Source organism: Neolamprologus brichardi, chromosome 13, assembly GCF_056152115.1.
Source record: "Neolamprologus brichardi isolate AB-2024 chromosome 13, ASM5615211v1, whole genome shotgun sequence".
In the NCBI taxonomy this organism is placed as follows: Eukaryota; Metazoa; Chordata; class Actinopteri; order Cichliformes; family Cichlidae; genus Neolamprologus; species Neolamprologus brichardi.
In genome coordinates, this window is record NC_142116.1 from 27,791,214 (window position 1) to 27,814,553 (window position 23,340).

At 39.7% G+C, this 23,340-nt stretch overlaps 1 protein-coding gene across 6 annotated transcripts in view; it reads left to right on the plus strand.

Moving 5' to 3' along the window:
* The window catches only part of rims1a (regulating synaptic membrane exocytosis 1a), a 110,084-nt gene that overhangs the window by 53,847 nt on the left and 32,897 nt on the right, over positions 1 to 23,340 (plus strand). For all 6 annotated transcript variants that reach the window (XM_006806963.2, XM_006806965.2, XM_006806966.2 and 3 more), the window contains exons 5-9: positions 6,399 to 6,670; positions 10,233 to 10,927; positions 18,157 to 18,197; positions 19,547 to 19,660; positions 19,791 to 19,890. In XM_006806963.2, coding sequence (XP_006807026.1) covers positions 6,399 to 6,670; positions 10,233 to 10,927; positions 18,157 to 18,197; positions 19,547 to 19,660; positions 19,791 to 19,890 — 1,222 coding nt within the window. The remainder of the gene's footprint in view (positions 1 to 6,398; positions 6,671 to 10,232; positions 10,928 to 18,156; positions 18,198 to 19,546; positions 19,661 to 19,790; positions 19,891 to 23,340) is intronic.

Here is a 23,340-nt window from a genome sequence, read left to right on the forward strand (position 1 = left end):
AGTGGTACTAGGCTGTTGGGAATATGCAGTGCAGCTACTGTAATCGACATATTATGTGTTACGTCTAACTAGTCTCAACGTGTTAATGCTAGCTTAATGGTAGCTTTTTTTAAATAAGCATTGTCATATGCAACACTAGGGTGGCACTGGGGGTGGCAAGAGATTATTTTAGGGGGCCACATGTAGATCCGCCTGATGTTATGTTAGCAGTATTATGCAGTTGTTCCTGTCCTTGATGCAGTTTGCACTTCACCATCACACTCTTACGGTTTAGTGCAAACAATATTTAAGTGTCCATATCTCCACACCCTTAAAAAAACTGCAGAGTATGTCACAAGTTTCTTCTTCCCTGCACACAAATTGTAATCACCTAAAATATATAAGTAGGAAGAAAATGGCACGTGTGATGTTTTTTTTTTCCTATCTGCCAGTCATGCAGACCATTTAAGAACTTTTGTAACACTAGCTACAACAAAACTGAAACTGTGACGTGATTACTCAACAGTAATGCGTTATGTTGTTGTTTCATGCACTACATCTAAAATTGTCACTAACACATGCAAGCTTTTACAGCGCTAAAACGTTTTTAACTGTTGGTATATGTTAAAAGCAGCATTTGTGCTGACAATTTGGCTGTATTTAAAAAAGGGATCGCTCAGAGAAAGAGTCTAAAATTGTTCAAGTGATCAGTTGTGGTACCTTTTATGTATCTTTGGAGGTTTCCCACAGATTTGGATTCTGTTCATGGTAGTAGTTGGGGGAGGACTTCAAAAGGACTTGAAAAGTGGAACACATACACTGAACAATACTGTTTTTGAAGTACTTCGTGCCAGATAACGTATCACAAACATGTCTTACCCCATAGATGGACTCTGACCACAACTGCTTGTTTTTGTTCGTGGCTGCAGGTCCCCATTACAACAGCCCCCTACCTTGCACCCCGTCATCAGGTGTAGTTGGTGGTGTTGGAGCCTGTTGTATCAAACTGTAAAATCAAGACAAATGTAATCTGCATTCACAGCAAAATATGCGGCAGGCGTCTCGGTCAGAATGTTGTTAAATGTTGCATTATCCTTTTTGTCTAAAGGCCTTTACTTTCATCATGAACAATGCTTATTTAGAAGTCTGTGTTAAACTTAAAGTTGGAACATGAAACCGGGATTCGGAAATTGATTTTCACCAGTGTTCTACTTTCTGTTCTACTTTCCTCTCTCTTCCCGGCCTCAAACTTCCATAGTTTTGTGTCATGTGACTAAAATGACAATTGTCCACATCTTGTCCATATTATTTATTTTCATGGGAAGCAAGTCAAAAGGTATTAATGGTGTTGTTCTGATCAAGCTTTCTTTGCATACTTTCTAAAGTGTAAAAAAAGTTTCTCTGTGAATTGTGTATTGTAAGTATAAAGCACACCCAGTGAATGACTAAATCAGCAAAGGTAATTTGCAAAATGTGTCAGTGTCATCTTCAGTACCAAATACAGCTGATGAGAGAAATATCTCAACAGCGTTTTTGCTTCAAAAACAATTTCCCAATTAAAAGGCAAGTTGTTTTTAAAATTTGTAGTCTATGACAGAGGAAACAAAACTTGGGTTTGCACATAACCTATAGCAGAATAACTAAAGGATGGTTTGGTCTGATCCAGTCCTAATTCTAAGATTTATCAGAAAGGAAAATTTTAAGCCTTAAAAGAAGCGTGGGTGGCTGTCTCCACAGAGGAGGGGCTGAAAGCTGGAAGCTTTGCATCCCATTCTACTTTTAGTAACCACAAGTAGGCCTGCTGATAGTTTTTTTTTACTACCTACTATAGAAATTTCTGTTTTTTTACAATGGGACCGCAGATAAACAAAAAGTAAAGTGGTCTCAATGTGGTCAACAATGAAAAATAAGTTTGACATCCTTACTAAAGGATTATCTAGGAGCTTTTAGAGCAACTTGATAAAAAGGAATTGCAAAAGTGTGGTTTAGAAATAACAAATGCTCAAATTTGTTTTCCTGATACATCATTCTGGGACAGGATGTTTAGCAATACTGTGCAGAAGAAAAAAGACATCAGAAACATTTGTTAATGTGGACGCTGAAGGACAGATCCTGGTCAAAGGGGAGTCGAATGTTCTCACAGTGTTATTGGAGGCCAAGTAGACACTGTGTTTCTTAGAATCACTTATGTCTGATTTTAAAAGTACATTACATTCCAGATAATAAGTAAAAGATTAATTGGTCCCATTTAAAGAGATGTTAGCACATTAGCATAAACGATAGCTTTGCTGGCAAATCTGACTCAAGTGTTTTGTGGGTTTTTTTCCACTAATTTTGAGATTGAAATTTAATTTCTCTTTTCACCTTTTTAACATCAAAAGATTTTTTGACCAAGTGAAGAAATTAAATAAAGATGTTCCAGTAATATTTGTTAGGAAAGCACTGAACTTCCCTGTGTGACTGCGAGGCATGTCGGCCCACCTGTCAATGTACGGACGAATAGGCTAGCATTGCAGTGTTGATCTGGCAGCCATCCACCTTGGCGGTCTGGCTGCAGAAAAATCACAGATTGGTGAATGTTTTCACCGAAGCTATAATGTCCCACATGAGGCAGTGTTTTGCTTTCTTTGCTCTGTGTATATGTGTGTGTTTGTGTGCGCACACATTCTCCCTCTCTCCCCGGTGGTGCTGGGGTGTTTGGCAGGATAAATATAGCTGCGTTGGTGTAAAGCTGTTTTCTCCTCGGCTTTTGTAGCTTTAATCAAAAGCAATCTGGAGGAGGGAGGAATGGAAGGGAAAGTGGTGGGGTGAGGGAGCGGGAGGGAGGGAGGAGGAAGAGGAGCGAGAGAGATGGTAAGAAGAAGAGTTGGGAAAGCGGGGTGATGCCAGAGTGTTTTATTTTAGCTCTCTTTAAAGAGTCATTGGGGAGTGCTCAGGAGTAATGAGAACCCTGGTGGCTGGAGGAGTGGGACCGGCTCTAACCTCCACTCACCCTCCTCCTCCATCCACTCACTGTCTCTTTATTTCCCGCCCAGCCTCACTTCCTCTGTCATCTCCTTCTTCCTCATTCTGGCTCTCATATCACTTTGAGTAAAGCTACATTCACACTGCGAGCCGTCCTTGCTTCTCTCTGCCTTTCTATTCTGGGCTGTAGCCCACACCTCTTATCAATATGAGCTGATGGTGGTGGAGAATGTGCACAGAGAAACTGTTGTTTTTAAGACCAGCCGCCATGTAGCACAGCAGAAGAACAGAGCCCTCTGTTAGTTTTGTTAGTGATCTTTTGATTGACTGTAACAAGCTGCTGTGATGCCCTGGCGACCTGTCCAGTGACAGCCGGGATAAGCTCCAGCCCACCCCACCCGCAGCTCTTAACTGGATAAGCAGTTAAGAAAATGAATGGGTGGATGGATGTTACCAGCTGGTGCTGTGCTCAATTTTTGACAAATCTATTTAGGCTAAAGCTGAAGCTCCAAAGATGTTACATTTGCCTTTTCTCAGCTTGCTTCTTTTTCATTTTATTTTTTAAGAAAAAAAGAAATGATAGAAAAACTATTCAAGGTATCCAAAGGAACTTGCAAAGAAAAGCGTCTGGACTTCTTTAAGGTGCTTGAAGACGTTTCACCTCTCATCCGAGAAGCTTCTTCAGTTCTAAGGTCAAATGGTGGGGAGTCCCAGATTTAAACCTAGTGGGAGTATCCCCCCACAGAGGGACAAAAGGACCCCCTGATGATCCTCTAATCGCCTGAGCCAAGGTGTAAAACTGGGTGTGGGTCCCAATCAGCCAGGGTTTCGGGTGAGCTCATTGTGAAACCTGGCCCCACCTTATCATGCGAATTCCTGAGGTCAGATGGCCCAGGATGTGAGTGGGCGTTAAGGCGTCTGGGGAGGGAACTCAAAACTGGATTATAGATGGCAGACAGTTGGTGTCGTAAACCACCGCCTCTGTTCAAAGATGGTCGCTCACAGTGGACATAGATGGCTTCTTTCACTCCTCTTTCAAACCATCTGTCCTCTCTGTCCAAAATGTGAACATTGGCATCCTCAATGTATGTATTCAAGGTATCAGAAAGTTCTGATCTCTCCACATTTAGCAGTGAAAGCAAGAAAGGTGAGTCAGATGTACAAAAATGTACAAAAACTTTTTCCAATTTTGATACTGATACCAAAATTCCATGCTGATACCAAGTGTCAGTCCTATAGCACTGTTAAGTAATTATGTGTTAAGCAACATGAGGCTTTAGTTACACTGTTATACTGTTTTTGCAACTTTCTAAGGTAAAATTAATATTTCCAGGTATAAATGTGTATCGCTCTGGTATTCATTTATAAAATAATAAATGCCAACTGGATCGAAATAAATCAAGTGTTAATCTTTTTCACCTAATTTATTTGAAAAGGTCTTAGTGTGAGAGACTTTACTGTTTACTGCTGTCATTTACAGACAGGGTGCTTTCCCTGCTCTCACTGTGTGAACACCTCCTCATCTGAGCTCGTGGAGTGGAGCTGACAAGAGTCATTGATGATGACATAGCATCAGGTGGTTTTACGACACCTTATGTTACCATAATAACGCAAAATCTAAATCTAAGTATTAGACCAAAATGAAAGAGAAGCCAGCATGAAAAAGAATTGTGTACTCCTGAGCTTTTCACTTGACCACAAAAAACGACTGCAAGCTTTGCAAGCTCTACAGATGTAGAAAGAAAAGCTACAGTAGCTTTGAAATACCTCCAAAGTGTTATGAGTGAAGACTGCTGGCGTGTTGGTATAGTATACACAGAACAAAATAGAACTGAATTGAATACTTCAACACCATAGGTTACCTCATCTTCACAATCCCTCATCTAGCTTCTTAAGGTCAGGTTTGCATCAATAGCTAAATATTGATTACCCTGGTCTGAAGTTTAGATTCTTTGAAGTCTTAGAAATATAGTCAAAAGAAGACAGTTGAAGATAGTGGATACATGGAAAGCTGAAGTTGGGGAGAGCAACAGAAAGGCCAAGTCCAGAACAGACACTGAATAAGTTTTTTTGCTATATGCACAGTGGAAAACATGTTGCCCTGTAAGATTTTTTTTCTTTGCTGTCCACAACAAATGCAGAAAAACATATATAAACATATAAAATAGCTACACGGAAGAAATGATCATTAAAAACAATTTAAAAAACAACTATAAACCCAGCATATATAGTCAAAAACATGATAAATAGGAAACGCTAGCATGGTGGTGGGTTGCATCCATCTTTAATATACAGTCTATAGAAGTAGGCCTGTCCTAAAGCTTTTCAGCTTTAATGGGGACCACGGTGTACAAAGTGAACATTATGTTGTCCTCAACAAGACTTTAAACTAGAGCAAGACCATAAGGTGTTTACTGAGGTTACAGTCCAAGGTAGCTGAAAGCTTCTAGTCACGCTTCTTTTTGAAACCAGAGTCGCCGCCTGATGGCCATTAGAAGGAAATGCAGGTTTAATGCATTAGCTGCACAGCACAAGAGGACCGGAGAGGGGAAAAGTATCATCTTATACTTGATGCCATTTCTTTAACGTAGTGATTACAGTCTGTTCATAGAATGAATGCAGTATCTAACAGCAGCTGAGTAGTGGAAACTGGCGTCAAAGGCTTCTTTGATGCTTTGTTTGGAGCAAAGTCTGAGTGTGCCACATACTGTACGTGGTACAAAGTCTGTTGGTCGCTTGAAACTGAATTAGCTGTCACTGTCAAAAAGGGTTAACATCAAGTAATCACTACATCCCGAAGTGGTTATGCAATTCACTCAGCTGTGTGGGTCTGATGCGTGTGTCACGTGTCTGCGTTTGGACTCACGCTTTGCCGTAGTGCATCAGCACAGCCAATGTATAGTCAGTGTGCATATGTGTGATGGGACAAATAGAAGGAAAGAAGACGGGAGATATCAGTTTGGCAGCGACTTGAGTGTCCTTTCATTATCCAGTTGGCTTTGTGTTCCTCATTTGGAGGCCAAGAGCGGCCCACAGTGGAAGCAAAGCTGCTCCCTGCTATAACTGCCTTGATGTTGATCTTAAAAGGCTTCCATAAAAACCTTTTTCTGGGCAGCAGAGCAGCTCTTTAGGAAGTGCATTGTTCCATTTCCTGTTTGACAGTCACAGCCGTGCCTCAGATTAGTGCTTGGCAAAATACTTGGCTGAGATGATTTCTACTAACTGCAGTAAAGAATATTTCCTTTCTCTTCGACACCTTATTGTGATACTAATGTGAAAAGCGTTCAGCTCCTCACCACTACTTCACTGTCGTGTTATGCAAGTATATGTCATATATTATCTGATCTGTTTGTGCAGAACATCTGTGATGACAGCTTGTTGGCAGATTAGCTGATAAAGATGCATGTGTCGTATGGCTGTTATTGTAATCCCCACCCGTGCTCCTTCTATCTTAGGTGATCTGGGTGTGCAATAACTGCCGAAAGCAGCAGGAGATTCTGACCAAGCCAGGGGAGTGGTTCACCGGGCCCCCCGGGAAGCCCGCTGGCCTCGGTTCAGCCGTCAGCGAGCCGTCAGTGTGCCAAGCTCCTGGGGATAAGAAGCTCAGATCTCGCTCTCAAGCACCACCGGGGTCCACCACTGCAATCTACGACCCCAACCGACCGAGCGCACCTGGGACCGCGCCTGGCACTGATGCTCGGTCGCTCAGTGAACCACCACGAGACACGTAAGGCGGAGCTATAAAGTAGAATCTGTGTTTCTGTGGCAAAATGCATATGCAGACATGGGCAGACAAAAGACATATTTTATTCTTTTACCTCATGGGTGCGACGAACATCACGGAAAAAGTGTGAAATGTTCAATGTTAAAATATAAAGGAGAGTAATTTGCTGACAAAGTTTTTATTTTAAATGCTGTTGTGGTCACAAGTTGTTTTTCCAAATGATTGATTTAATCTCTTTAAAAAATAAGAATTGACTGCACAAGTTTGCATTTATTTTGGATTTTCTCAAATCCACATGGGGTCAAAGTAGACTTACAGGTTTAATTATATGCATGTTGTCCCTCAACCACACACTTTTGGTAGCCATCAATAAGCTTCTGACTTAATTCTAGCTGCATATTTGACCACTCATCTTGGCAGAATTGATATTTTTTACTCAAATTGGTTGGTTTCCTGGGATGAACCCAGCTTTGAAATGTAGTCCACATTCAGATTGGGGTGTTGGGAATTCCACACGCTTAATATGACCCTGTTTAACCATTACAAAATCACTTTTGATGTGTGTTTTGGATCATTGTCCTGTTGGAACACCCAATTGTGTTTCAACCATCCAGCTGTTTATCTGTGGGGAAGTTGAAGAATTTGGAGGTAGTTCTTCTTCTTCATTATCCCATTATTAACTTTTACAGTGTACTACTATTGCTAGCCCAGAGCACAACACTACCATTACCATGCTTGGCTGCTGGTACAGTTTTTTTTTGTTTTTTTTTAGCTCTGAAAGGCTAGCTTTTACTCCTCCAAACATACCTCTTGTCATTGTGGTTAGTAGCTTGAATTTGTCTGACTTGCATTTGTCTTGTTCAAGTGGCAGCACAGTTTCCATTTGTGTATTGGTCAGTCCAAATACTCCAAATACCAAAACAAATAAAAACTGCCAGTTGTAATCAATAATTTTTTATGCATGAATCATGTAATTGAGACTGTGTGTATAATTTAGATCTTTTGTGGATTAGAGAAAATAATAACAACAACAACAACAACAACAACAATAATAATAATAATAATAATAATAATAATAATAATAATAATAATAATGTGCACCCAGTTCTTGTTTTATAAAGTAATTAAGGATGTATGCTGTACAATTTTTTTCTACCCCTGAAAAAGAACAGTTAATTAAACATAATTAAAAGTCCAATATTCCCATTAAGTGTCCATGCCCATGATGAGTCTATGTGCACCTCTGGCCTCAATTTTATACATTTCCTGTGTTTGCTGCAACATGTGCATTTAATATCTGTGCAGGTACCCTGTGGATTTTATGGTAGCATGCAGATACAGAGATGAAGATCAATGTGTAAAACTGCTGCTACATTTACATAATGAGGTGACAAGAGCTCAATACTCAAAAAACTCCCACGCAGAATGTGATCAATCCATCTAAGGCCTGAGTACTGTGAAGGCAACAGCATATGATTCACCCTTAATTTGTCACCCTCTGATACTGTGACTCAGTAATGGAGGGATCCACCTTAATTTGAAAAATGAGAAGGTGCTGCACACGCTGGAGTTACTCTGGAGTGATGGTACTCTCTTTCAGATCATATCACTTCCAAAGACAATAACCACTAACATCGCTGCATTAGGTTGTTTTGAGGAATAATAGAAAAAGAAAAACAAACAAACACGTAAAGCAAGTAAAAATATACTGTTGGTGTATATCCTTTCCCAATGTTTACTGACAATATTGACTGGGACGTCATCTCCCAAGCCAGAGCTGGTGCTGACAGAACAATAAAAACTACACTGTAAAAAGACAGATGTTGACATTGTTTACATGAACAGCAGTGGGTCCACTCAAATCCTCCTCTAACACCTGGAATATTTCTCATATCATTGCAATAAACAGAAAAAACATGTATTTTTGTTTTCTTTAAAAAATATAAAACCCAATTGATTTACAGCCTTTTTGGTTAAGAAGACATGTGATCAGATACCTGTACTGAAAAAAAAAAATCAATTTAAAAATAACATGTTCATATAGCTACATGTGCGTACCTGTCTGAAATTTAGCAGAGACGTGTTAATGTTACATAACGTATTACGCCTTCATGGAGCTTTGCAGATCCTCAACTAGATCTTAGAGTTGTCACTAGGGGGCAGAGTGGAGTGGAGAAGACGGGAGTCATATTATGCAAAGAAGAATCATCTAAAGTGTCCATGGCAGTCATTCTCTATATTTCTTATAACTTTTTCATTTGTTTTCTTCTTCTTCATGGTGAACTCTGCTGTTGATCCTTTTCCGTTCTCCACCAGTCAGTCTCTGACCTATTTATATTGTCATCACCATCACACTCCTGGCTTCCAAGAGCACTGCACATAAGCGCATGTCTGCAAACAGACATCATCACACAACCATAAATCCCACTTCAGATGTGTGGAAAGGACGGCCAGCCAATGGCTATTCGATGTCCAAATGTTTGCTTTGTATTTATTGCACTAATGGCATTTCAGCACTCCCTTTATGTATAGCTGAAGAACTAGCAATACATACATACAATACATTTTTTAAAAGACAGAGCCAAAGATATCTTGATTTTTTACTCTAATAGTTCTGACCTCCACTTGTTCCATAATTTGGGATTTGTGGGGTTCACTGATTAATACTGCTTTTCTTGAGATGCTCCTCTTCAAGAGCCACGTTTTTCAAAAGAACCACAATGTACTGGTAGCCATCAATTCCTGGATTCACCAGATAATTAAACTTCATAAACCTCATCAAGAGCAAGTGAAATGTGTAAAATTGTTAAAAAGTGCCCATTTTATCTTGTGTTGTCTTTGAAAGCAGTCCTAATGCTTGTGTTATTGAGCACCATCTCCCACATTCCTCATTTGCTTCCATTATACAATGATGGATTATGCCTCTTAGCATTGTTTCCTATGCCATTCATTGTAATGGAAGAATGAGGCTACTTCCAGCACACTTAATAGTAGAAGGAGTTTTCACTTGTGACATTCTATTAGTGGACACTAATGTTAACAATGAAATGGTAACAGATGCAAATCACACCAGTGGCATTTGTCACACATGGCTTAAGTGGATACATTGTATAAGCAGAAGCTAAAAGCAGCCACATACATTAACCAAAGTCTTCCACCCTCCACGTGCCGTCACAGCTGTCTGTGATGCTCGGTTTGTGACTCACTTTCCGCCAAATGAATCGTATAACTACTCATTGAAGAGCCTTCTTACGCGCACATGTGATGATTTATTGTTAACTCAATGGGAACAGAAAACTTCAGAATTTCAGATTGTCTGACAAAACATCGCCGACTTGTTAAGTGATGATGTAATGCCCTGTGACACCCCGAGTGACAGATACTGATTTACAGGTTAATTATTATTGGCAGTGAAGGCTAAAACAATGAGATGATTCAGTTTGCATTAACCTGTGTAACATTGTCACTTACACGTTGCCGTTGTAAGTTTCTTGCTGAACAGTTCTCTAACCAAACCAGTATCTTGTCTGACATCACCCCTCATCTGTATACTTTCCCTCCCCAGGAGGAATGGACGGGGTGGAGGAGCTGGTCGGGGAGAGCGGCGGCAAGGCCAGCCCAGGCTGAAGACCCAAGTCTCCATGGACCGGGACCTCAGGGGGGAGTCTAGGGAACGCAGGGAAAGTCGGCGCCTGACAAAGGGACGATCTCTGGAGCACGATCCTGTGGGAGGTGTTGGAGTAAGACGGACAGAAGAGGGGGATTACCATCACATGGACCACACCGGTGCGCCCCCTCGACAAGCAGGGCCCGTCCCTCCTGGGGGCAGGGGCCATCCTGTGCCCGGGCAGGGTCGAGGCACAGGCGCAGGGGGAGGTGAGGTCGGGGACGGTGCCCGACCTGGACAGAGGACGGCGGGTGGGGTAGGCGGGCTGCATGAACATGCTCTTTCACAGCAAGCCCCTCCCCCTGAACTCAGAGAACCTCCCGATTCAGGTCCTGGCTCAGCCCCGGGCCAGGGACCCTCAGTGAAACGGACCAAACGGGACAAAGCTGAGAGCATGCTGCGCAACGATTCGCTAAGCTCTGATCAATCGGAATCTCTGCGTCCGCCACCGCCGCGGCCCTACAAGTCAAAACGAGGGCAGGGGGCCGGAGGGAAGAGACAAACGAGCGTCAGTAGTTCGGAGGAGGAGGGCGGGACCACGCCTGAGTACAGCAGCTGTGAGGATGCTGAGATTGAAAGTGTCAGCGAGAGAGGTGAGAGAATATCCATCATTACCTTCTGTTCATGAAGAAACTGAAACTGTGGCATATATTGATATCTGTCTGGTCATTTGTTTGTTTATCCGTCCATTCAATTACACGAGATATTTATTTTGACAGAAGATGAGGAAATGATCCACCCTACCCTTTGTTTATGGCATCTTAAGTCAGAGCGGTACATTAGCCTTGTTCTTCGACAACATTTTTGATTTAGATTTTAAAACCAAAATCTCTGTTTTAATGTGTTTTTTTGCTGTGAACTATCATCAACCAGGAAGACAATATAATATAAAGGATGGAAATTTATAGTCATGCAAAATAATAAAACATTTTAGTAAGTAAGATGTAAGTTAAGATCAAATAAATAAAATAAGATGATCATTCATTTTCAATTATTTAAAAACCTCCAGCTTTTTAAAAATTGCCTTTCACAATAAAAGTGTGTATTATAAGCCTGACGGCCTGCCAACTTAGGGACCGGTGATTTTTCCTTTAATACAAAAGCTTTGAGCTAGCGCATGTATTTTATTAGCCTGCTGTTATTATTATGTTTTACATATATAAAATCAGCTGGAAAGTCCATAAAGACCTCTAAAGACTACCACATAAATATTACAACTTATTCTTATTCCTATATTCTTTTACTTTCTTAGCTCAGATTCATCCACTGATTTTGGATTACCATCGGTTAGAATATGTGGAATGAACATAAACCTTCATTTAGTGCTTTCTCACTTGTAAAGAGTTTACTGCTGGACTGTAGCTATACTAAGTAACATGTGAAGCAATTACTTAAAAAAAAAAAAAAAAAAAAAATAGATCCCGATGGACAACCCAGAGTGGAATCCCTGGAGGACATTGTGTTAATGTTATATTATTTTTTATTATATTCCAGTCTCCAGGGCACCCACTAGACTGTGTGGGTCTTTAGCATCAGGCACATAAAAATCCCCACCTCACTAACAGTATTTATTTCACATCATGCATTTTATTGTATTGGTGCTGCACTTGCAGTGTGTATGTTTGAACGCTCCCATCTGACCAGTATATTATGGGAAATGAATTTAAGAAGTGCAGACAGTTGTTCGGCTTCCATCTGTGATCCTCACTTGCACTGTGTCAGTCTGCGAGTCTACAAACGTTTCGCTTCTTTAACACCGTGTGCTCGCTGATCACAGGTGAGGCGACTCTGATGTAACCTCCTGATTTGGAGAAGCACTGCTCGTTTATCAGGTTTTTTTTATAATGCTTAGTGAAGCGCTAAAACCTCATGTGTTACACACCAAACGGCTTGAGAACAAGCTTTGCAAAGGCAACATTTGAGAGACGTGGTCTGGCTGCGCCTGCAGAAACGTGGCACGTCCTGCGATATTCTTGCATGCAGCAGGCTGTAGCCGGCAGTCCGGGTTGTCAAAATGAGCAGCTACCCAATAAACTGCCATGCACGTTAACAAGTGTGTGTATCTGAACGTTTTCCTGTGTGTCATGTTGTATTGTTTTCAGCTTGGCCCTGAGGGAGGACAATCCCACACTGAGCACACATGTACGTGTGTGCGTGTAGTGTGTTTGTGATGGGGCAGTTTGACCCCAGTTAATCCCAGGCTTGACCTTCTGTGGCTTTGCATAGCCAACTATGTCCCCAAGCCTGAGCACACACAACTGTTTACACTCTAACCTTGTCATGTCCAAGCTGGGTTATGTCACTTCACTACTAACCATTCCAAGGCATTTAGACTGGCTGCTATGTATCCGACTGTGTTAAAAATAATACAAGCCATAAATAAATATACACAGCTGGAAGGAAGTCATATTTTTCACTGTTTAGCAGCTTGTAACCAGTGCTATAAAAGCATTGCTTGAGTTAAATATGACCAGTCTCATATTTCAGATCTGCTGTTTTTCTATCACTTCCTGGGCGTCCCATTCTTGCCACTTGTCCTGTGGGCCCTGTCATTTCAAAATGGATCAAGAAATTTGCGTAGAGAACAAACTCCTCTCACAAACTTACCTGAATTTTAGTCCAGAGGATCGTAGCTGGTGATGAGAGTTGGGTCCTTAGGTAGTTAGTAGCTAGTCATAAATAGCAGTTAGATAGCAGTTTGACCCTTTGAGACATGTGCTGTAACAGCAAGCTTAAGTAATGTCATTCAGCTAAGTGATAACGTAAGGATACATGGATTTTCTAAAAAGGTTTTTGGGCCTTTAAAGATCACTCATGACTCTTAGAGTTCACCTCTCTTTCCCTCATCTAATCTAATAATAATTAACAGAACCCAATAATCACACTGATTGTATTCTCATGCTACATTAAATTTTATTTTCACTGGAAACCAACAAAAGTGTGGAGCATTCTGTGGAGCGCCAGCCTGGACCCACACCAGCCGCTGTGACATCCATCATGTGGAGGTTTAGGATGAGAGTGTGCTGTCAGGCCAGGTTTTAAACACATTGGTGTGGCAGCAATTCGCTGCTTCCTTTTTTAGCTCGAGACTCAGACCAGGTCAGCGCCAAGATGTGGTTGCTGGCAGCTAAGGAGCATCCAGGCATGTAAATCATTGTAAATTCGGGGCACAGTAGATCTGTGCAAGTATTGTCCTACATACAAACATGCGCTACCAACTCACACTCTCAATGGAAGAAAGGGAAACATGATACAAACACTTGAGAATTCTGTCAGGCAGTATTTAATTTATTGCATTTTAGATTAATTGGTTTTACTTGGATTTTATAGAGATGTAAATAAAGGCAGACTTATTGATTATAGTCGAGTTTGCCAGATAAAATAACTGATGCTGGCAGGTTTTATCAGCTACAGTTAAAAGCTAACTAATAGTTACTCTGTGTGCTGGTGTTCCACTAGTCTTGTTATAAACGTGAACCTTGTGAAAAGGTCCTTTATGTACTCAATGTCTGCATGTAGTCTCCTTGTACCAGGCACCAGACAGAAATAAACAAACAGCCCCTTTGCTGTAGAGCTAGCTAGCCGTGTGTAAGATGTAGGCTAAGATAAACAAGTAAAGTCATGTTCTAGCATAACCTGTTTAGCATAGATACGTATTTGTGTTTTTGAAAAGGTAATCTGTTTAAACAGTAGCCTTTTAGGGCTACAAAATTGAAAGGAGTTTTGTCTCTTTGTCGTTAAAGTTAAATGGAGTTACTGAAGTGTAGAGCTAAAATTAGCTTCAGTTCCGAGGCAGCCAGAAGTAAAAAAAATATTTTTTAACCACATGATCACGGATTAGTTTAAATTACTACATATTGTTAAATGTAAGAGAATTTCTTTTATCTTTCTGTGTTTAATAACCTTTAACAGGTACTGATAAATGCACAACATTGGTACTTGTTTGATTTTTACTGACTTTTGAGTGATAGGGTAAGTAATGTCAAGTAGTTGTTACTTGACATAAACAGTCATAAACAATAGATGGTACTCGTATAGTGTAGGGTATTTCCATGTTATGTATTCAGAATACGTTAGAGTAACGTATTCTGAATACTTTGGACTACTTAATATATTGTCATGCTTTTTACAACTACATGAATGTACTATTTCTGTGTGATTTATTACTATTAAGGTTACTCGCCATACCAATACCAACTAGATTTTTAAATCTTAATATAAAATGAGTAACAGTCGGGTGGACATTAGGTAAGGCTGCACTTTTTGCAGCAATCTCGTATAGGAAACTATTCCGCGCGTATATAAAACAGGTCCGCAGCTCTGAACCGTAGTAAAGGGACTTCTGACTAATACATCAGATTCTGTGTCGGGCTCATAGCCGAAAACTAGCTTTACTTTGTTGTCTGGGTCAACTTTGCTAGCGAGAGACAGAGAGAGGCTGCTCCAACTGAACTTATTGTTTCGAGTCCTCAAGTGGCCATCTGGGTCTCTCTTCAAAAGCAAGGCAATCTCTAATCTTTACTATGGATAAATGTAAAAAAGTAATTATAACTTACAGTACTACTAGAGGGTGTATCTGTATCCCTGTGTTGGTGTTGTTCTTGTATTTTCATAATAATGTTTGTCTATGATCAGCATTACAACTGACCAATCATGTTGCTGTGATGTTATAGCATCACAATAAAAAAAAGTCTATGGTTATGTAAAACTTCTTCTGGAATAAATGGTAAGCATTGCAAGTGTTTTCTTTATTAATTTATGCAACATAATAAATATGTTATTAAGTTAGGTTTGCTGTTTTAGGCAAATTTAGGGTACTCATGTTGGTTTGCCTGTGATAGTTAAAAAGAATTGGCTAACTTCTTGACTCCTGCTAGCTGAATGCTCAGAAAATGTAATTGCTGAGTTGTAATACTGATCCTGGACCAATTCATGCTCTATTAGAGATAGTAAGCTAGTTAGCCGTGCATGGTAACACTTGCAGCTTTTATTTGACAGTCCATTCCAAATGCTTTTGCTCCTCTTTGTTTGGTTGTAAGAACACTGTAAAAACAAAATGCCAAAGTCTTGTTGAGCTGTGACTGGATAAATTCGGTTCCCGTGGTTTTGGTCAAAGTGCAGGTTCTTCTTTATAAAGAATACATTTTATTTAGGCCATGTGGCCAAGGCTCTTCCTGCATAAGCAAAGAATTTTTAGCCACAGTCAAAGTAAAATCACCAGAAATGTCATAAAATTAACACACGGTAACTATTTGCCTGTTAATTTCATGGACAAACCTTATGTGTGGATTCACCCTCCACAAAGGCTCCTTGTAGGCCATGAAACATTGATGGGTTTCTGTAAAAATTCTATCATTAGGATCGTAAAGGTTTATTTTTAAAGGGCTTATTTCACACTGTCTCTGTTTTAGGAAACGTGAAAAATATTATTTGTTGTTAATGTCCCATTCCAAGTTGTGTTCAAAACCGTGTCCTGAGCCCGTAGTGGAGTTTTCTCTTTCTTTGTTGCCATTAAAAGTGCCGAAACACAAAAACAATACACACTCGCAGCCATGTGGCTCACCCACTGCATGAATCTATGTTCACGCTCAAATTATGAAACTAAGAACTGGGTTGAGCATTTGCTTTAAGATTACGTAATATCACTATAAGTTGTCCCAAGCCATTAACCTCATAGCTTCCCCGGCTCCTAGGAATGCTCGGCTCTGTTTTACTCTGTGTCATAACAGTGTCGTCGAGGTCCTGCGCACTGTGCAGCACTGCCCTGCAGCCCGTGTGTACAGGCTTTGGATTTTGGTCTACATCACGAGCTAGAGCTAAACACAGTCTTAGGAATAAATTAATAATTAATTAATAGAAAAGGAGATTGGGCATTTCAGGCAGTGGCACCGAGGTTGTGGAATTCTCTTCCACTGTCTTTACATTGTATAGCCTCCATTAACTCCATCACAAAGCGGCTGAGCCCATGTTTATACAGCCTATGTTTTATTCTGTGGCTTTAAATTGTTATGATATGTTTTGCTTTTATTTCTTGTGTTTTATTGTGAAGCACTTTATGGCTTTTTATCTGTGAAAAGTGCTATAAAATTCCTTTTTAACCTACTCACTCGCTGATTTTTGGTTCAAAGTTACTTTTGTAATTATTATCCACAAAGTATAAGAAAAACCCAGCTGCCTTTCCTGATATTTATTTTTAGCCCTTTTCTTAAAGAGGCTTTACCTTAGGAAGCTACCACTGTAAATCTGAATATGTAAATGACTTGCCTGCGTAAACAAAGGTGACACTGACGTGCTACGTCTACTTGTGGTATAGATAAAAGTATGGCAGAGCCTAGTTTGATTTCAGCTGATATCTCTTCAACAAAATATATAGATTTTTTTGGGCATAAAGCTACATCGGTTATTTTTCTAAAACCTGTTGATGCCTTAAGTTTGTTTTGGAAGATTTATAAATTTATTTACAAAAAATGACCTTTAAAGTCTGTGCTTATTAATTTGAAATAACATTTCAGTTTTAAATGATTTTGCAATTTACATTGTAAAGACACAAAGAAAACATTAATCATTAATTACTCATTTTAATAACTTTATTCTTACTTTTGTGCTCAGTTTCTTGCACTGTATACTTTTGAAAAGCACTTCAATGAATATTTAAATAGCTTTAATTTTAGCATTTATTTAGCTCATTTTTCTCAAGTTTCATAACGATATCTTTGCATTTAACCCTCAATGTCTCATGTATCATGTTTGATGCATACAGGTTTTGAGAGTTTTTAAGACTACATCAGTTCACTTCAGTTTTTATTATACAGCACCAAATCATAGCAACATGTTCTAAGGCATAGACCTACAATCATATAAAGACAACAGAGAACAGACCAACAATCGTATGACCGCCTATGAACAGCGGGAAGGAAAAACTCCCCTTTAACAGGAAGAAACCTCCAGCAGAACCAGGTGCACGCAAGGGTGGTTCATCTGCTGCGACCGGTTGGACGCCCCAGAAAAAAAAGTAAATTGCATTTTTAAGCAATAAACTGCAAAAATTTTTGAATGTAGAAAAAGTGCAAATAATATTTAATTTTTATAATTTTGTCAGAACGGTCAATAAATGCTCCATGTTAAAAGAATAGAACTTTCTGGAAATTATTTTGTGATTTAGAATTTAACAGTATTAACTTTTATGATGTATAGCAGCTTTAAAACTGATCGTTAGTATTATTATCACTTAATAAGCAAATCAATTTTGTGGTTATCAAAACATATTTATTAACACATATAATTTATTACCACATATCTATATTTGTTTCATTGGCTCAACCTATGCCCGATACCTAAATAATGTGAGAAAATATCTGTTATTGACACGCTTTTGTGCTTGTATTTCGCCTTACATTGTTGCATTACCCCTGGAGGAGATCAATAACACCTAATCTCTGAAGTGTCTTGGATGGATTTAAAGCGTTTTAAAAGGCTTAACCATCCGCTGGTGTCATCGCTGCCTCAGTGGAAAACTTTTTAGGCCACCTGCTGCCGTGGTGATACATTTCTAATTCCAGCCCACTCTTGAATTTTCAATAAACTTAAGCCTCCCCATTGTAAACAAGTACCTCCTGAAGAGCCCCCAAATTTGGCTGAGCTGTGTGTGTGAGGACTCCTGGTATGTGCTGTGTATACAGTGTGTGTGTGTATACAGTGTGTGTGTGTGTGTGTGTGTGTGTGTGTGTGTGTGCGAAGAAGAAGAAGGAGATATAAGGGAGGTCATTGTTTCCTCTGCGACTTCCACATCTATCCAGCTGATCTGATCTCTTTTCTCTTGCAGGCGACTGGGAATGCTACCCACATGACCCCACTGTGTGGCATGTAAGTCAGTGTTTTTCCTTCTGATTAATATTTTTTCATACATTAAAGATAGTTTTGAGAATCAGAATGAAGTTGTTCAGGTGTTATTGTTGTATTTTAATTAAAGTCCCAAGTGTGTAAACATTTATGTGGATGTACTGGAGTACCAAATAGTGCCAAATGGAGTGTTTGTCTCTTTACAGTCTGATCCTCCTGTCCTCATTTAGCATCGTTGGTTGTATGTCTTACCACAAAGTTTGTTTTTTCAATTTTTCTGAAGAATCTATTAATGTAAAACACATGATGTCTTATGGTTATTGACTATGGTTACTTTATTGTTGTGAAGTACATGGATAGTATGTTTATGTTGTGTTAAGACCGTGGTGGTGACCATTGACTTGGTCAAAATCAATCACTGTGTGCTGAGTCTAGAGAGGTCATGTTATATATGGTAAATATCCATGCCAAAACAATGATGCTATAATTACAAAGGCAGATACTGACTTTGAATTATTTGAATTAATACACTCAGCTCAGCTGTCTGATCTGGACTGTGTGGCAGCTAACTGAGAGTGATAAATAATTTATGAAGTTTTAAATAGTCCAATATGGGCTTACAGCTCTTGTTATGGTACCTAAAATTATTAAAACATTAAGTGTAGTATAATTTCTTCTTGTACCTGTGGGAGAGTTACACTCATTATCTTTATAGCTGCACTGCAATGAGTCAGTCCTGCTGTATCGAGGCTTCTTAGAGCAGAGCTAAATGCAGTCTGTGTATTGTGGCCAGTAGAAGTCCATTCAGTAAGATAAAAATCCAAAAGAAATCCTGATTTATCAGAGCTTGCATCTTTTACAGCTACAGTATAGACAGAAAATCAGCCTGTTACAAAAATAAGGCAAAACCTATTTTTTTTTATTCCATATACATGCTTCCTGTTTTGGGTTTTGGAGTGGCCTTCAAGCCTTGTCCATTAAACACTTATCAGTGTAGTACATGAATCCAGAATAAAAATTGGTAATCAAAGTTTTTAAAAATGAAAATGAAAAAGTGATTTCAGTCTCACAGTTTTACAGTAAGTACTGAGTTGAAGCTAGGAGGTAATTATCTTAGTTAAGCTTACCATTCAGACCCTAGCTCTATGAGTAGTATCCACTTTTCTCTTAGAAACAACTTTTAGGAAACAAGACTTTTGTGCACTTAAAATTTGAATTGAAAAGCCAGATCTTATGTCTTTTAAATCTACCTCTGTAATCAGTTAGAATTATTGATAGTTTTCAAAGTTTTTTGTCAAAGTATATATGAAGTAAATATGTGTCTGAGTGTCACTTTGCTCATTTTTATTACCATTTCCTGTGTCCTGCTGCAGCATCCTGTAACCTGGCAGCCATCCAAGGAGGGAGACCATCTGATTGGACGGATCACCCTCAGCAAGAGAACTGCTGCCATGCCTAAAGAAGCTGGCGCTTTACTGGGGTTAAAGGTCAGAGGTCACACAGACATGCAAACAGTTTCTTAAATGATTTTTCTGTCTATTAATTCTAACTGAGCCATCCTGTGTTGTCCACTTGTCAGATATTTCTCACTAACTGTCGCTGTCCGCTTCTCTTCAGGTGGTGGGAGGCAGAGTAACAGAGTCAGGGAGATTAGGAGCCTTCATCACCAAGGTTAAGAAGGGAAGCCTAGCTGATGTGGTGGGACATCTGAGAGCAGGTATCCACTAAATTGCCACAGTAGCCTCTCACAAATGCTGGGAAGTAATAATCAGTCAAATGTAAGGTCTTTATAAACATCAAAATGTCCTAACTACTATTGTTTAATAAGCTTTGTCACATAGAGAGTCGTATTGTATGTCTTGCAATAGATGATATAAGAAAAATGTTTTTTTTACCTGATACCCTGACACTTATCTTGCCTAACAAAGTGAAAATGTAGTTGTTCTTATCATAACAACTTCTGATGCTCTGTACGTTCTGACGACCTCGTCTATTCAGCTGCTGCATGCTGCAGGTTGTCTTTTCTTTTTCGCTAGTATGATTAGAAGAGCTAGTATCTTTTTGTTTTGTGTTGCAGGTGCTTGGTGTGGTGTAGTTGTGTCATCAGTGATTGGGAACACCCAGGCTCAGTGTTCCTGTGATCCTTAACTCCATATGATGCAGACCTTTTTGCTTTTCTAGTGTAGTGGTTTACACATTTGGCTAACAGGCAAAAGTTTCCTAGTTTGATTTAGTCATAAATCCCTTTGTGGGTTGTGTCAGGAAGGGCATCCAGTGTAAAAAAAACAAAACATGCAAAGCTACCCATTGTGGCAACTCCTTGGGGGACCAGCCAAAATTAGCTGTTCTACCTAAATAATATTTCACACACCACGCTAGCACAAAATATGCTATCACTGACTCACTGATTGACATATACCATTTTTTCCCCCTTTGGTTACTTTATGTAGTTTTGCAAAAAGAACAATTCTATTCATTTACTTGACTAATGGTGTAACCCATTAATTATCATGGGTTTTGAACTAGTCTTAACAAGTTGGGCCTTGGTCTTTGATAATTCCCCAATTAGCTGGCGTTTCCGGGTTTGTCCTTCCACCTGATTGATTAAGGGTGAGAAAAATTTATGTTGTTTGGAACAGTCATGGTTTTGCCTGACCAAAGAAACATAAGTGTTGACATGTTGATGTGTAACAATTTAAATTGTAGTTTTTCTCCTGTAAGGCATAGCAGCACTGTTCCTTAGGTTGTGTTTCTTGCTAGGTTGTGAGTCAGGTTGAATGCAGTTTAACTTTTTGTCTTGGGTGCATTTCATGGGTGTGTTGCCAGATGCTAGTTATTTCCTTGTTCTATCCTTTTCAATTTGAAGACTATGCCTGAGTTAGTTAGGTGTTGTTTAGGCAGTTAGAAGGGATGCTCCTTTTTGGCTATACCTAGCTTTCCTACCATTTCTGAGGCTGCTGTGACCAGTTTAGAAATGGTAGGAAAGAGAATAAGCAGCCCTACCTGCAGTTTCCATGTGATGTGTTAAATAATATCAGCCTTGGGCATGCATTCAGAGGTAAAACCTCGAAGGGAGTTGTGTGGCAGTGATTAGGAGCAAGTCACTTGGCTATGGAATATATTGGAATATATTAGAACTTACACCTCATGGCAAGTAACTGGGAAGCTAAATGTAGTCATTAAACCTCCTTGCATCAACGTCAACTCACTGAGTTAGTGAAAGCAGCTGTTTTGGGATGGTTCCTATCGTGAGGAGTTTAGGAATGATAGGAAAGGTTATAAGCGGCACTACCTGGAGTTTTTGCTTGATTTGTTGAATAATATCAACCTTTGTTGTGCAGCTTCAGAGATAAAATCTCTTTAAGAGTTTTTGAGTCTTGTTGTTTTGGAAGAACACTTCAAAACGTTCTGTCAGGAAAAAGGGCATATGAAGGCATATGTTAAGCTCTGAAGAAAAAAAGACAAGTAAATGTGTCTGCTAGACTAGCTGTTTCATTTGAGATACCTTGTGTTGAAACACATCAAGCTACACTCCACTTGTGTTCCTTATGTGAAGTACTTCCCTGTGATGGTGCTTATTTACCGTTTACACCGGATGGTTTTATTTTCATGACAGAATACCCAATATCCTTTTCAGAAGAACCTTTTGAGCATATGCTCCTTAACTTGTGGGTCCTTTGCTTCCTTCCAAGTTGGAGCTAAAATATCTTTTTATTGTCATGTGTCATATCACCCAGTTGCATATCCTTAACAACTGGTAACAACCAGGTCTGTAGTGAAAGCGTGCTGACAATTAATTTCTATCTTTGAAATCCCTAAAGTGATCTAAAAATGATCAGGCTTCTAATTTTTACCTCCCAAGTTTGCCCAGTGGTTAAAACAAGTTCAGGTGCAGCACTTCCAGTCATCAGCCTATCAGCACAAAGTCAGGGCTTTTGTGTTTATCCTTGTTAGGGTCAGGGTCAGCCTATCCCAGCTGTCTTAGGGCGAGAGGAAGGGTACACCCTGGACAGGTCAAAGTCAGGGTTGTAAAGTCACTGTTCTTAGGCAGATTTTGGGAGAAGGGTTTTTCAATGCTTCATGTTGACAGCCAGAGAAGTTTCACAAGTGACAACTGGCTTTAGCCCCAATGACATGGTGTTTGCCTGTTCTGTATACGGTGTTGAGGGTTTGTTGAGGGTTAAGGATGACAATGTTCCAAAAAAACTAAACTGACTATGTGAATGACTTCCAGCATCGTTTATACATTCGAAGGTAGCTGGCAAAATAGAAGTTGGCTGCATCGCAAGGAATGATGAAGCTCATTTACGAAGCAGGCTGAGTGGTGCCAGTTCAGTCCTGATGATCAAGTGCTGCCTGTTGTTGGATGCCTCTTTCAGGCCAGGTCCTTCCATAGTGGTGAAGCAGATCTCACGAAAGAGTTGTTTAATTTCTACACCAGAGTTTCTTAAGAAAACACAGCTCTGTCTGTTGAAACCACCCTTTTGTGGTTACCCAGTCACTAGTAGTAACAGAAAGGGAAAAGGTTGGTACTGGGAATTAGGCATGTGGTTGATTTAAAGCACCATAACTCTCAGAAATGTGAATAATTTGTTAGTTCACCTAAAAGAGTTTCTGTGTGACGAGCTGGAAAAATTCCAAACGTTTATTTGCTGACACACGTTCACAAACTCACCATATCACTTTGATGATTCATATGATTATTGATATTCCCCATTAAGCAGCACTTTTACCAGGTGTCAGCTGACAAGTGTAAGTACTTTGATGCAGAAGTCAGGTTCATACTTTAAAACAACATCATCGACCCATCATCTTCTAGCTGGCTAGCTTCTAGCTCCCTTGTTTTCTTGTCCCATTATGTGACAACACTCTCAGGTTTTGTTTAGACTCTTGGCGAGGTCAGTATCACTAAACCTGTTGCATTTCCCCTTCCATGATTGGATGACTGTATTGATGAAGTTTGATCTGCAAAGTTTATGAGTAAAGTTTATCTGTTCGAGTGATACTGGTCCTATTGATTAAAAATCTGGAATGCTACACTGTCTGTCTGGATGATGTGGTTGTGTAGAATGACATTTGTGGCATTCATATGTTGTGTATTTGTTCCTTATTTAAATGTCTGTCTGCAGTCCGACTGAACACTGACTTGGCTAAATGTGAATTTGCT